Source organism: Cheilinus undulatus, linkage group 14, assembly GCF_018320785.1.
Source record: "Cheilinus undulatus linkage group 14, ASM1832078v1, whole genome shotgun sequence".
Lineage (NCBI taxonomy): Eukaryota > Metazoa > Chordata > Actinopteri > Labriformes > Labridae > Cheilinus > Cheilinus undulatus.
This window is the reverse complement of record NC_054878.1, coordinates 22,505,560-22,520,546: the sequence shown is the minus strand read 5'-3', so window position 1 is coordinate 22,520,546 and position 14,987 is coordinate 22,505,560. Positions and strand designations below refer to the sequence as shown.

The following is a 14,987-nucleotide window of genomic DNA, read 5'->3' as shown; positions in this document are numbered from 1 at the left end:
GTTTGAAGGTGGAAAAGACGTATGATATCATCTTTAAATGGCTGACATGAATAAGATATAAACAGCAAGATTATAACAATAAAGGTTAAATTTTTTATTGATCTATTTATTTTTTAAACAGTAGATAAAACAATATCAGGCCAAGATTAAGTTAGTATCTAATCCAAGCTTTCTTTGAGCTCAGGTAAAAGTTTTAATATTATTCTGATTAACTGTACACAGAAGATATAGGCCTAGATCACATGTTCATAAAAAAGAAAATGACCAAGTCTTATTCTACACAAAAACTCAGACACAGTCTTTGAAGAAATGTTAATGAAACTATGTACATTAATGACTTTGCCCAAGCCCAGAAATAGGCTAAATTCCTGTCTGTTTCTACAGCAATCAAGAATTAGCTGCTCCATGGCTCCCTGAACATCAGTGCAGTGTTTTGGGGTTATTAGAGGGCAGAGGGCTGCACGTTACACCGCGCGGGAGGAGTTACCAAAATGTAACGACGCCATTGGCTCTTTCCCCGGGATGCTGGCTGCATGTACGCAGGGTGCATCGGAGTGAGCGTTCAAGTGCAGAAAACCGAAACCGGACGAGGACAAACACTTGCTAAGGGTCTCGTTTGTCCCTGTGAAGAATGAGTTACACGGTAAGAGCTTTTTTGAACCCGTTTGTTTTCATCCGCTGCATCGTTTTAGTTCGCCTCATTTCATTGCGGAGTGCAACTTACTTGCGTCTCTAAAGTTAGCAACATAGTTTAGTTGCATGACTAAAGTATATACAAGGGCTGACATTGATACTGAAAGTAAAAATCCATTGATGTAGTCGTCGTCTCAAAGCCGTGAATGGTGCACTCAGAGTTAGGCAACAGGGCTGAGGAGTATTAGCTGTTGAAACTTTGACCTAGTTAGAAACATTCAGTAATCCATCCATCATTAGCAGGTCAGAGTACAGAACAATATAGACTCTAGATAATAAGAGAGTGGGTAGTTTCTGCTCATTGTTGAGCAAAACACCTCTTTTTTAATGTATGGAGAGAGCCCCCTGGTATGCATTAATCACATTCTCAGATGCTTTAAAACTCTTAAGCATTTGGAGTGATTAGGAAGCTTTAAAACAATTCTGCAAGTGTATTCACGGCTGCATATTTAAAGTATTCATATTAAGGTCAGTGGTAATTTCAGAGTCTGAATTTGCAATGGGCTCCTTGAACCAGTTTTTCATCACTATTATGTTTTAGTAATCAGACACCAACAAGAAGAACAGTGTTTAATTTAAAATGTTCACCTTATAATGTCAAGTTATGTTACATTTACAAAGATAAAAGCTGTAATTTAGTAGAACAGGGGTGTCCAAACTATGGCCCAGGGGCAAATGTGGCCCGTGACCCATTTTTAATTGGCCTCCTAAAAATTAATTAAATGAAATTTGGCCCTCAACAGAGCTAGAAGCTTGTGCTAGACTGTATTATTCCTTCTGCACAAGGCAGTGCTACCACACTAACATTGTGAACAAAAATTTTGACCAGTTTTATGCTTGCTTTTTAAGGATTAAATTGTGACTACACTATAAATGGTAAACGCTGGCAACTGAAATAATTACAATATCTTTATTTATAACATCCTCATGGTTTACAGGAGAAAATAGTAGCACCAATGATGTTCCAGGGGCAGTAGCCAGAGCCCACCAGGGCCCTCCTGAATTCTGATTGGCCTTCCCAAAACCCTCAAAAATTATTGGCTATTTACCTTGTCAGCTATCACATAGACATTTAAGCATATTTTAACCTACTTATGAAAGTGGCCCCACCATCCTTATATATTTCCATATGCGGCCCCCAATGGAAAAAGTTTGGACTCAACTGTAGTAGAAGATATATTCTCCAAGTGTTTGTCCTCCATTTGTAATACTATACCAGCAGAATTTTTTTACTCCTGTATTTAAACATCATTCTCTGCTCCATTTACCACTGCCATCCTCTCTTTTTGCCTTCCCTTTTTTCACACCCTGATGAAATTCCTCTACAGTGTTATTGTGCAGCTTTCAAATGTATTTCAAGGTCAGACTCCAGCTTAAAAGCATGACTGTAACCCAATCTGGCAGTTATACTTGTAGTGTTCCAGGACTTGTGGGCCCTGAAAACAGGCCACTGTATCCCATATAGTGTTGTAATGATCAACAGTCAAGGTCACATCTGGGATGCCTTATCACCTACTGAGAGAAAGTCTAGCTTTTTTGATTTTTTTTCATCTCTCCATGATTTATTCTGTCTTGTCAGTGAAAGTGACCAATGAAAGCACACTTGTAAAAGTCACAAATGCAAACAAACCAAATGGTATAATGAGAGAAGAATGATAAAGTGTGCTCTAGCAACAACATCACTGCTTTTTTGTCGTAGAGACATTAACCCCTTAAAGCCTGTTGTATCATATTTGATACACACTTTTATGATACCTCTATCTAATCAATATGATCAATAGATTACTAAAAAAAATTCTGAATACAATCTGATAAATGATAAAAATGCCCTCAAGTGGATTATCAGTTACCAAAAACACCTAATGTATCAAATGAGATACAAAAAATATATATGTTAAATTTTATGAAAACTTAGATTTGTTTTTTTGGGGGGGATTTTAGTAGAAAGTGAAATAAACATTTCAGTTCCAAAAAAATGAGAATTTTCTGGCTAGAATTTGTGTATTCAGGCTTGAAAGGGTTAAAGGTGCAGTGTGTATCTGTTACTTGGTCCCTTCAGTGGTACTGCAAAACCATGCAAGATGGTTACTAGGGATGTGCACGGTCAAATGGTTATATTTGTTTATCAAATTTGCTAGCGCGAGATGTACGAGTCAGTTAAACTAATTGCCTATATTTTTTATAAACAGGAGCTTGAAATCCCATCTATAATGCTCTTTTAAACTGTACTGAACCTCCTGCCACTAGAGGCCGCTGTAGCTTCAGTGAAAGGCCACTGCCTTCCTGTCAGAGCTTTCCCTTGGCACTTCACTAGTTTGTGAAGTCAGTTAGTGTGTAGTAGGATCATAGGTTTTTTTTAAGTAATAAATGAAAATAAAGTGGTTTGTAGGCTGTTGGGGGTTGAACTCACAAATAACTACTTAACTGAAGTGAAAATGCTACATATCAAAGCATGATGTTAATCTGCAAAGAAGAACAAAGACTAGCAGAGCTAGCTGCTAATGTTAGCCACGGTGTAAAAACTGTATCAGGCTCACATCACACTCGCTATCAAAAAGCGGCAAACTGTATATATTCATAAGCATTGTATGATTTATCTCTTTCCTAGTTTATTGTACTCTGTTGACTTTTATTTTTTAAAAATACTTTTTCTATTATTGTAGTAATAAAAAAATCAAAGTATCTTTTTCCTCTGAGTTTCTTTTAAATGTCTCAGATTGTATTGTGTTATCTTTGGGTTACCCTTCCAACATACAACACTCAAAACTTGCTGAATTCAGCTGTTTGTCTCATATTCTTTTCTATTCAGTGTATGCTTACACAAGCATAATCTTCTCACCTCAGTATAGTGATTCAGACAGAGGCGGCCTGATAAATGAAGAGTTTGTGGATATATTAGAGGAGAGGAGACGCAGCAGTGATCTTGGCCATGCCCTCAGGACCTTCAGTCCCCACCCCTACAAAGGAGCCCCCTCCTGCTCCACGGCTGACCTCAACAAAGCTGTGCTGGAGTCCCAGTATCTACGCTACATGGCTAAGGAGGTGACATAAAAAGATTTAATGAAGCTGTATCAAACTGTCATCTAATTTGCATGGTTTTAATCAATTTCTTGCATCCTCCTAAGATCGCCAAAGAGACAGGGTCATCGGTGGAGGAGGTGAGAGAGGAGGCGTGCACAATTTTAGAAGAAATGTCTCAAAACCTGCAGCTTGGGTTCATCAGGCTGATGGGATACACACTCAGCAAATTGTCTAAGAGGCTCTTCAGGAGCATCTTCGTCAATATGGAGGGACTGAACAGGGTCAGAAACTATTACGTATCACTGTACAATGTAAATGTTCATACAAATACAGTAGATCTTTTCATACACATTTTAAAACATATTTTTCACATTTAAACATTCCCAGTACATTTTTTGCAACAGTGTTTTCTCCTCCTGGCTGACATGAAATGTTTGGCCTTTTAAAGCAATTATCTGGTAACGTGCTCTAGAATTCAAGGTTGATGGATACACTTTAGTATTCAGCCAAAGTATGAAGATTGCCCTTTACTGTTGATAAGGGGCCGAGCCCACACCCTGAAAAACAGCCCCATACATTATCCCCAGTTGGCACATTGACCCCCCTCTGTGATTTTATGTGGTCTTCTGCTTTGTGGTTGGGGTTGCTGTTGTTCCTAAACGCTTCCATTTTCTAATAATATCACTTACAGTCGACTGTGGAATATCCAGCTGGGATGAAATTTTACGAACCGTCTTAATGCAAAGGTGGCATCCACCACAGTACCACACTTAAAGTCACTGAGCTCTTCAGGACGACCCATTTTGTATCACAATTACATGGCTAGGTACTTGATTTTACATATCTGTGGAAGCAGGTCTGCTTGAAACACCGGAATTCAATAATTAACAGATGTGGCCAAATACTTTTATCCATTAAGTGTAGCTAAATAGATAAAAATACATATTGAAACGCTATTGCTATTTCAACAAATGTGGATCTTAAGCTAGCTTTGTTAGCTTAGTTTAGCTTAGCTAAGAAAATGGATGACAAATAAACACAGAACATAGAAAAATATGACAAGTTATACTTATCTTAAAATAAGTGTAGATCTCCAGTTAGCTTTGCTAGCTTAGTCATTAGCTTAGCGCTGCACATCACTGAAAGGACACAAAGCTGCCTTGGCCCTCTTTCAGCTGAACAAAATCTGGCTAACAACAACATCCTCAAAGCTTTCATTTATCACGTCTTTCCTGTTTTATTAGATGTCAAAAGTGCAATTTTTTTCCCCAATTACCAATTTGGACAGGTTATGTTTTTCTTTGAAGTCATGGACAATATTTCTTAAAGATATTATTCACCAAAATGTCAACATTTTAGTAGGTAACAAGATAAGAAACATTCTGACTGCAGTACAAAATACTGTCTGAAATGTTTTCTCTCTTCTCAGCAATACTTTATAAACAACTGTGAAATAAGCCTTATTCAAACTATTTTGTGTTTTCTCCTACATGTATTTTTCTGTCAATGTTTAGCTACAACAAGCAATTCAGGAAAATCCTGTCATCCTGATGCCCAATCACAGGAGTTATGTCGACTTCTTGGTTATCTCCTACATCCTGTTCACCTACGACATCCCTGTACCTGTAATTGCTGCAGGAATTCGCAAGTATCTATTGAAAAAAACAATGACAGAATGCATAGAAAACAAAAGAATTGTAATAAAATACCACAGTTTATTCTTATTTGGTTGGACTCTCACTTCCCTTTATCCCAACTGTAAAGCTCTTGCAGGGATGAAGATGGTAGGGGAGATACTGCGCCGCTCTGGAGCATTCTTTATCCGGCGTGCCATTGGCTCGGACAAACTGTACTGGGCAGTGCTCTCAGAATATGTTAAAACCATTGTGAGGGTAAGACAATAACCTGCTTCATTCACTGTACTGTGAAACCTAACCTTTTACACTCCCCTTTTGAATATTTCTAGCTTGTTTAAATATTAAGTCAAGTATTTGTTGTAGAGAGGATTTGCTCCTGTGGAGTTTTACGTGGAGGGCTTGAGAAGTCGCACACTGAAGTCTCTGACACCTAAATTAGGTAAGTTTTATACTAGGATTTAACTTTTTTCCAAGTGTTTCCTCTGTTCCATTAGCTTTTGCAGTTTGGTTAGTCAGGAAAACTTGCTACCGAAAGGGTTTGAACCCATCATGAATCTTTGGATTTGTTGTCATACCCATTGTTTTACCAATTTTGCCTCATTCAATGTGAATTCAATCAAAGATTTGCAGAACCCCATTTTAGTGATAATAAAAGACTGAAAGGTGGTCAGCCCTTGTAATTAGATAGAGAGGACACCTAGAAGACAACTATTGGCAACCCACCCATCACTCAAATTGACCATGTGCAAAAGAAGCATAACTTTTAACTGAAATCTAATTTAAAGGTGCTAGTTATATACATTCATCTCTAGTACATATTACATGAAATAAACTTAGCAAAAAAAATTAGTTTCAGACTAGAAAAAAACATGTTTATTTCCTCTTTCCAAGTTTGAATTTTGATGCAGAAGTTAATGGAGATTGAGTCACTTTTGGAGATGGCCTCCAGTGGCCATTTAAGGAAGTACAGTTTCATTTAACATTAGAATTTCAAAACATGACAACCCTTTACAGTATCTGCATGTGTCTGTAGGTATGATGCACATGGTTTTGGAGCCCTATTTTAAAGGTGAAGTGTTTGACATAACATTGGTCCCCATCAGTATCAGCTACGACCGGGTGCTGGAAGAGTCCCTTCTTGCTAATGAGTTACTGGGTGTCCCCAAACCTAAAGAAAGCACTACAGTAAGTCCCGTTAACATTATTCACTGGATTAAACTTGCTAAGTGATTTTTTGTTAAGTTGTAAAATATAGACACCATTTGTTGTAATTTGACAACACTAGCACAGGTCAGAGGAGACCATGCATGTATAAAGCTGATTCTATCCTGCTTTGTCTGTATATATTTCTCTCTCTCCAGGGTCTGCTCAAAGCTACCAAAGTGCTGCAGGAAGATTACGGCAGCATGCACGTGAACTTTGGCCACCCCCTGTCAGTGCGACATTTGTGTCAGGGCAAGATAAACCGCTGCCAGTACAACCTCACACCCAGGTAGAATACAGGCTTCAAGCCAGGATTATAGAAATACTGAGACCAGGGTTTCAAACTCTGTAAAATCCCTTTTAATAGTCTAAAGAATTTATTCAACATTTTATATTTCTTTAGTTTTATGTAAATGTTTCATAAAGGGGAACACTCAGAACGCTTACATGCAGTAAGATTTTTGTGTTAGTAGAATTATTTTGACTACAACTGGGCTTTTAAATCTATGTAAACAGGTTAGTCTGACTGAAATTTCACCAAATGGACTTACTCAAAAGCTGGACTCACACACCTAAATAATGCAGTTGGAGATCAGTTTTCTCTTGCATGTATAAACCTCAGTTATACCCAAATTGGACGACCTGTCAATATAAGTGATGTTGTTTTCTACCTTTTGATACAGTGCCTATAAAAAGTATGCACTCCCTTGGATGTTAAACCCTTGTATTGTTTTAATGAATCAATCATGATTCATGGTTGATATAATTTTTCTTTTAGGACACTTTTTTTTTACAAAACTTCTTTAATGTAGATTTTTACAGAATAATGTCAATTAAATAAAAAACATTAATGTCAAATAAGTGACTGCATAAATATTTACCGCCTTCAAGTCAGTATTCAGTAAATGCACCTTTGGCTGCAATCACAGAACTGAGTCTGTGTGGATATGTCTCAGTCAGGCTTGCACATCCAGACACAGCAATTTTACACCGTTCTTCATTGCAAAACTACTCAAGCTCTGTCAGGTTGCACCGGGATCGAATATGAACAGCCCTTTTCATGTCCAGCCACAAATTCTCTATTGGATTGAGGTCTGGGCTCCCACATGCCTTTTGGTGAACAGTTTTCTTTAACAGTGGCTTTCTCTTTGCTAGCTTTGACTGGTGAAGAATCCAGGCTACAGTTGTTGTATGCAGAGTCTCTCCCATCTCAGCTGCTGAAGCTTGTAACTCCTTTACAGTAGTCATAGGTGTCTCTTGGTGGCCTCTCTCACTAGAGTCCTTGCACGGTCACTCAGTTTGTGAGGACAGCCTGATCTAGGTAGATTCATACATGTGCAATGTTCCTTCTTTTTCTTGATGATGGATTTAACTGAATGATGTTCAGTGCCTTGGAAATGTTTTTGTATCTATCCCCTGGCTTATACTTTTTAATCACTTTTATCTGAGTAGCTTGGAGTGTTCTTTTGTCTTCATGGTGTAATGGTAACCAGGAATATTTATTAACCAGAGGCTGGACCTTCCAGACACAGCTGTCTTTATACTGTAATCACCTGAGACACATTCACTGCACTTAGGTGATCCTTATTCACTAATTGTGAGACTACTGGCACCAATTGGCTGGACTTCTGTTGAATTAAATATGTCATTTTTAAGGTGGTGAATAGTAATGCAGTCACTTATTTTACATTATATATTTTTATTTAATTGGCATTACTTTGTAGAAATCTATTTCATTTTGCCATTACATTTTTTGAAAGGTATAAATTATATCTACCATGATTGATTTATAAAACCAGTTAAAGGGTAAAACATCCAACGGGGTGAATACTTTCATAGGCACTGTATTACCATAAACTATGGGGTTATTGTGCAGCCCATTTGAACCAAAGGCCAATTGAAGAGTATAAAGAATACAAAATGAAAATAAATCACTGTGCATGTTTACTGGGACAAGGACAGTAGTCAAGCTAAATGTCTGAACCGAGCTATGACTGTAGCTTGTCTTAATTGTACATGGGAACATGCTGGTTGTGTCTGAAGCAGTTGAAATTTTGTAGCCATTTTTTCTCGGTACAGCCTGAGTCTCTTTCCCCTCCATCAAGTGTGTTTACTACCTCTTCTTCCTCTTTATATGTACTCAGAGACCTCCCTCAGAAGCCCTCAGCAGAGGCTCAGGCCTGCGTGAGCTGGCTAGCTCATCTGGTGGTACGGATCCAAGAGGAGGGCTCTCTTATCAGCCCCTGGTCTCTGATGGCCTGCCTGTTGCTTCAGGCTCCATCCAGGGTCCTAATAGAGGAGGGCCTTCTGTGGCATGAGCTCACAGAGAAAACACTCTGGCTCAGGAAGCTGGCACTGGATTTTGGGGCTCACTTGAACTGGCCTGGTGGGTTGGTTTATATATTTAATTTTCTTCAATGACCAGCAGGTGGAGTTTGCATGTTGCATCAGAAGTGAGCCAGACAGAGTTAATGCAGAGAGATAACTGAGTGGGTTTCTTTCTGTTAAATCTATTTACGTCTTACTACAGAGGGTCCTTTGACGTGCTCGAAGGTAGATCAGACAGATTAGATCAATGTAAGTTGGCACGTGAGCTCAGACTAACTTAGGAGATATTCAGGACTAATGCACTTAAAGAAACTTCTCCTCAAAGGACCCCTCTGAACCATCTCACTTAACAGGTCTAGTATAAGCATGTACACCACAGAGGAGCATAAACGTGTGCAAAAATGCATTATCAATTAAACTTAAGCTTAAGCAACCTTGTTTGACATCAAAAACCTCCCGTACTTCCTAAGTGATAAATGAGATATTATTTCCTGTAGAACAAGTCTCCGACCTAGATGTGATGTCATCCAGTATGGCCATACATCGCTCTGTGGTTCAGTGTAAAGCAGGGCGGGTCTACCTGGTTCAGGAAGAAGTTCCAGCAAGGAAACATCCGGTCAACCCAGGGGAGGGTGCGATCAGGACAGCGGCATCGATGCTGATGCTTGCCTCTTATAGAAATCAGTGTCTGCATGTTTTTGTGCGCCCTGCGATGCTCGCCACAGCAATACACATCACAAAGACCACACAAAGAGGTGAGAGGCAACACAATGTACATCAGTGAGTCCGGTTCTGCTTGAAAGTTCTGCCTCATGCATTTAATTGACAAATTTATGAGTTGTGAAATTTTTTTAATCCTCTTACTCTTTGTTTTACTTTGTTCACAGATGGGCTCTTCACCTTCTTCTGCTTCCTACAGGACGTCTTCTCCAACGAGTTCATCTTCATTCCTGGAAGGTCATCTCAGGTAATAGCATCATCTTTCAGGGGTCGGCTTCCTTTAAGCATCCTTACAGCAAAGATCATAAAGAAGATTACCGCCTTGGTGTTAAACCATGTTATAAGACTTAGTATTAAACTGTTGGGTGCAAACATGATCACACATCTGCTTCTGACTAATACGCTCTGGCTTAAAGGAGAGCTGTCCAAAAAAAGATTCTAACAAATTATGATTGCTACTGCATCTGCCTACCTGTTTGTGTCTTTCTTCTCATTGATCAGGACTTTGAGGAAGCATGTTTTCTCTTGAAGAAATGTGCAGCAATCCATGTCGGTCAGCAGGAAGTGACAGTGTCAGACGCTGGGCAAGAGGTGCTCTCCTTCCTGCGATCTCTGTTTCAACCCTTCATAGACTCTTATCAGGTGCTTTGACTTTTACACCCACTCATCGTGATAACTGTCCATGCACTAAAAGGAAATTCAGGTTGTTTTGTGGAGAAGGGATAATTTTCCAGTGCTCTCTGCTTGAAGTTTTACCCAGTTACTTCTTTTGAATACAGATCATTTCCTGCCAGAAATCACATCTTGCACTTAAACTTGTGGGATTAAATTAAATCCACCATGTATTAGCAGTGTTTGGAGCTTCTTAAGGATGCTGAGGTTATGACCTCATTGTTTATCCTTGGAGGCTTAAGCAGCACTGTGTTAGTTAACGTTTGAAAGTGTCACAATGGACAGTTCTGCAAAGGAAAAAGGTCCAAATTCTTGTTACAGTTTTTCCCAAGTGTTTCACACAGTCTCAAAACTCAGCCCTCGCAACATGTCTTTTGTTCCTTAAACTGGTTTCTTTCACTTAAACAATATCTTCAGCTATTATGCTTACGTCTTTAGGATGCATCAAATCAGTACTGTTGTGATCAATCTAGAACACAACCATCAAAAGTGTTGGTGTATGTTTTGGCTTCATGAGGCCATGTTACATGTTCAAATGCGTACAATCAGAGAAATAGTTTCCTTTGTATCTAATTACCTCCGCCAAGGAGGTTATGTGACCGGTAGGGTTTGTTAGTTTGTTAGTTAGTTTGTTAGCAGCATAACTCAAAACTGGACGGATTTTGATGACATTTTAAGGAAATGTCAGAAATGGCATAAGGAAGAACTGATTAGATTTTAGGAGTGATCTGGATCACCGTCTGGATCCAAGAATTTTTTGAAGGATTCTGTACTATTTGGAGATAGGGGTAATGGCGGAGGTCTGCGCTCTCCGAGTGCTTTTCTAGTTTTAACTAAATTCACCCTTTAAAGCGCAATGAGACACACTACTAAGTAAACTAGTGCAAAAGGGCATCGAAAAAAAGTTTTGGGGATGTTCTGATACTAATTTTTTCCTTCCTGATACGATTCTGATACCAAAGTGTTGGGTATCGGCTGATAGGGAGTACTGATCTGATAGCAGTCTGAACTTTCTGAACTTACTGTTCAGAATAACACATTATTTAAGACCTATATTTGACTCAAAACATGGCTCAACAGATAGAATTGTAAAGGTACAGTGTCTCTGTGACCCTAAAGTTGTTTTCCTGCTGATTGTTGAGTTTTACTGCTAAATATTAAAATAACAATAATACAGGCGGTTGCATCACAGGCTCTATCTCTCTTTTTTTAAAAATACAAACTGTATTTCACTTTTCCAAATACAATAAAAAACTTAGAACTCACATATAATTGTTGTATACAGATATGTCCTTAATGTATACAGTTGTATAAAGCATCAAGTGCATTGAATTCTCTCTCTCCTTTTTGATATTTTGTGCAGCATCACATGATTATGCAACTGCCTGCTATTGGCTGACAGACACTCACAGAGAGTAACAATATGGTGGTTAGCATTTGAGCTAGCGGTACTAAATGATTGTAATTCCATTAAAATGGATAAAAAGGGGGCGCAGGTGGCCAAGTGGCTAAGGTGCGCCCCATGTACGCGGACACCCTGGATTCGAATTCGGCCTGAGGCCCCTCACTGCATGTCTCTCCCTCGCTCTCATCCCTGTTTCTTACTCTCTCCACTATCCTTCTCTATCAAATAAAGGCACAGAAATGCCCAAAATAATCCTTAAAAAATGGATAAAAAGAGGTTCAATATTGGGTTTACTGGTGTGAATTTAATCATTAAAGTCCCCAAAAGAAACATGAGTTCTAGGCTCGCTGAAAATGCTGCTGCACGGGGTTCAAAGGCACCAATAGTGTCAATGGGAAAACACAATGGCTAGCTTCAAGAGAAACAACAAGTGAGAGGCAACGATTTATGGTTCAAAAGTTATTCAACTTTTTATGAACTGTCACCTCTTGCCTTGTACAACAGCATGGATCTGGAAACATTTTAACATCACATTTTGAGAAAAACTGTCACGCAGACAACATTCTGTGCAGCTGCAGTGGGTCACTTTGTTGTACTTTGCTGCCGCTGCGTTAAAAACGGAAGCCCGTTCATGCAGTGACAGTGAAGAACAATTGATTTCCGGTTTATAGCGCTAATAGTTAGCATGGCTAAACGAAGCAAAATATAAAGTTAAGCCTAATGGTATCGGATCTGTGCATAAACTTGTGAACTCGCCAATACCAATACCTGCATTTTAAGCAGTACTGGATATATTTCCGATACTGGTATTGGAACAACCCTACAAAGTATTCATTCATTACGACAACGCATCATGTTCAGTTAAACTGAGAATAAACTGCAAGAATGCAATGAAATCCATCACTCTGTATCCTGTCTTTAATCCCAGTCAGGTCAGAGGACTTCATCCACGATATGGATTTGAAAAACACCTGTATAAGTCTCATGAGGCCTCATTGACACCCCGATGTGACTGAAGTGTTTTTCAAATATGTCCTTATATGCATGGATCCCATTAAACCTGGAGTTTCAAAAGAGGAAATAATAATGATGATTAAATATACCCTGTTATCTTTGGAATGTTATCAGAGACACTGTCTTTCAGAAAATGCTGTTAATATCTCTGGCTTTTGCTGACTGTACCAAGACACTGATTTACATAAATAGATTTAATCACAAAATTTGTGTAGTCCTAACATTCATCACCATCACTGAAGAGGGCAAAAACAACCTTTACAACCTTTTCTGCTATACCACGGTTGGATTTTAAATATCAAAAAGTGGTGGTCTGTATTGACTGGGCGTGTTTGTTATGACTAGGTGGTCTTCAGGTACCTCTGTGAAGATGGATTTCACTCCCTTTCTGAGAAACAGTTCCTACCTGCTGTGCGAGACTTGGCCACAAAGCTCATTATCTCAGGTAAAACAGAAAGCTAAAGTGACTTCAGACTTTATGATCCATTTCTAGCTGTTGAACTCAGAATGTTTGATTTCAGGTGAACTTCACACCTATGAAGCCCTTTCAGCGGACACACAGAAAAACGTCTTGTCTGCCCTGAGAAGGCTGAACACTGTGACAAAGTTGAGGGCGTGAGTAACGAGATTAGCCCCTGTGGACCTGTTTGGTTTTAAGCTCATTTTCTAAGTTGATAATAAGCTGTCTGTATCTCTAACACCACCGTCTTACTCTCTAACTTTATTTCTTAACGGCAGGTCCGAGCAGAATGAGTTCAGAGTAAACAAAGAAGCTGTTAAAAGAACTGGAGACATGCTCTGTAAGTTTCCACTATCTCATTTACTAAAGCCTTTCTCTTTAACTTGTTTGTGTGAAACACAGAGGCTTGAGAGATTTGTTTTGCTTGTCCTCTTGCTATAGCTGGGAAAATCCCTCCACAGGCTCCACATTGTACACCTGGCGCGAGACTTTAGTCTCTGTTGGAACACATCCATCTTCAGTATCAGCTCACAGTTCTACTAACCCCAGTCCCTCCTGCTTTATCCTTACCCTGACCACTTCTTCGTCCTCTGGTGCCTTGATGGAAGATACTTGTAAGAGGAGCATAGGAGCGCTGCACCTGAACTCTGCACTCAGACAAAGTACCTTCATCCTGCATGCCAGGAGCCAGACTTAATCTGGCATCATTCCACTCGTGAACATTTGCTCCCTACCTCCCTCAACCTTGTTCTCATCCCACACAGACCTGACAGGGCTAAGATTTTACCACATGGCCTGATATGGTGACCCAAAGGTGACAAATTTAGGCAAAATCACATGACAACCATGTTTCTCCAATGTAATAATGGGTGGAAGTCTATCCTATTACATTGTTGTACTGCTGTGCTCCAAGTTGAAAATTAAGGGTGAGATTTGTAGCAAATCTATGCCATTTTACTACAACCCGAGTGTTAACCTAGTTGATACATTTTGACCAATTTAGCCAACATGAATTACTCAGTGCAGCTCCTGATAATTTTTATTGTGTAAAACTATGAATTGGTAATATAGAAAAAATGCTGTAATGTTAAAGTGAGTAGCCTTTTGTTTGCAAAAAATCCTATTCCTAGCCAATAGTATTACAGCATGTTACACTATCATATGGCCATATTAGCTAGTATGCTGCTGGCAGCTGTTGTCTGCAATTAACCTATTTCAAGTAAATGAACCATTAATGAAAATGGTTGGTTGTGTTGGGGACCAAGACAACAAACAAAGACCCAGGCCTACCAGGTGATGTTGGACCCTTTGAGTAGATTAGGAGGGGATTTTAAAACAAAGAGCCATAAAACAGAGGTGCTCATCATCCTAGGAGCCTTGCAGCGCTTCACACCAAGATGTGAAAAGGACACACCATCATTGGAGGAAGCAGAGGGAAAACCCCAGGAGTCCCAACAGTTGCTAGTGTTAGCTTTTGACCAAATAGCGAGTTAATGCTTTCCCAAATATGTTTTCCTAACAGTATGGCCCAATGGCGTTCTATAGTTTCAGTACCCTGAAGTTGCTGATCTGCAGCCAAAATGTATTTTAATGTTAAATGTAGTTAACAGCAATTCGGTAGCAACCAACATTGTCCTAGCTAACTGTAAAGATCATTTTAGTCTACATTTGGCCATATAAGCTAGTGTGCTATTTGTTATCATTCTTATCATGAAAGGAATTGGTTGATTTCTAATTTCAGCTTTTGTCTAATGATAGGTAATGGCTTATTATTTATGCTGCTTATGTGTATGTTCTTCTGTTTTGCGTTATTTTCTTTTGCAATCGTAATGTT

General features: G+C 39.1%; 1 protein-coding gene across 1 annotated transcript; it reads left to right on the top strand.

Annotated features, from left to right (window-relative positions):
- The first annotated feature begins 524 nt into the window (after positions 1 to 524).
- Positions 525 to 14,331, top strand: gnpat2 (glyceronephosphate O-acyltransferase 2). The gene is made up of 15 exons (XM_041804654.1): positions 525 to 643; positions 3,538 to 3,735; positions 3,819 to 3,995; positions 5,229 to 5,606; positions 5,715 to 5,790; positions 6,385 to 6,536; positions 6,713 to 6,843; positions 8,699 to 8,940; positions 9,380 to 9,637; positions 9,770 to 9,849; positions 10,104 to 10,244; positions 13,039 to 13,138; positions 13,215 to 13,308; positions 13,432 to 13,493; positions 13,595 to 14,331. The coding sequence occupies exons 1-15, from the start codon at positions 632 to 634 to the stop codon at positions 13,645 to 13,647; spliced, it is 2,154 nt and encodes a 717-aa protein (XP_041660588.1). The 5' UTR covers positions 525 to 631; the 3' UTR covers positions 13,648 to 14,331.
- Positions 14,332 to 14,987: the final 656 nt, after the last annotated feature.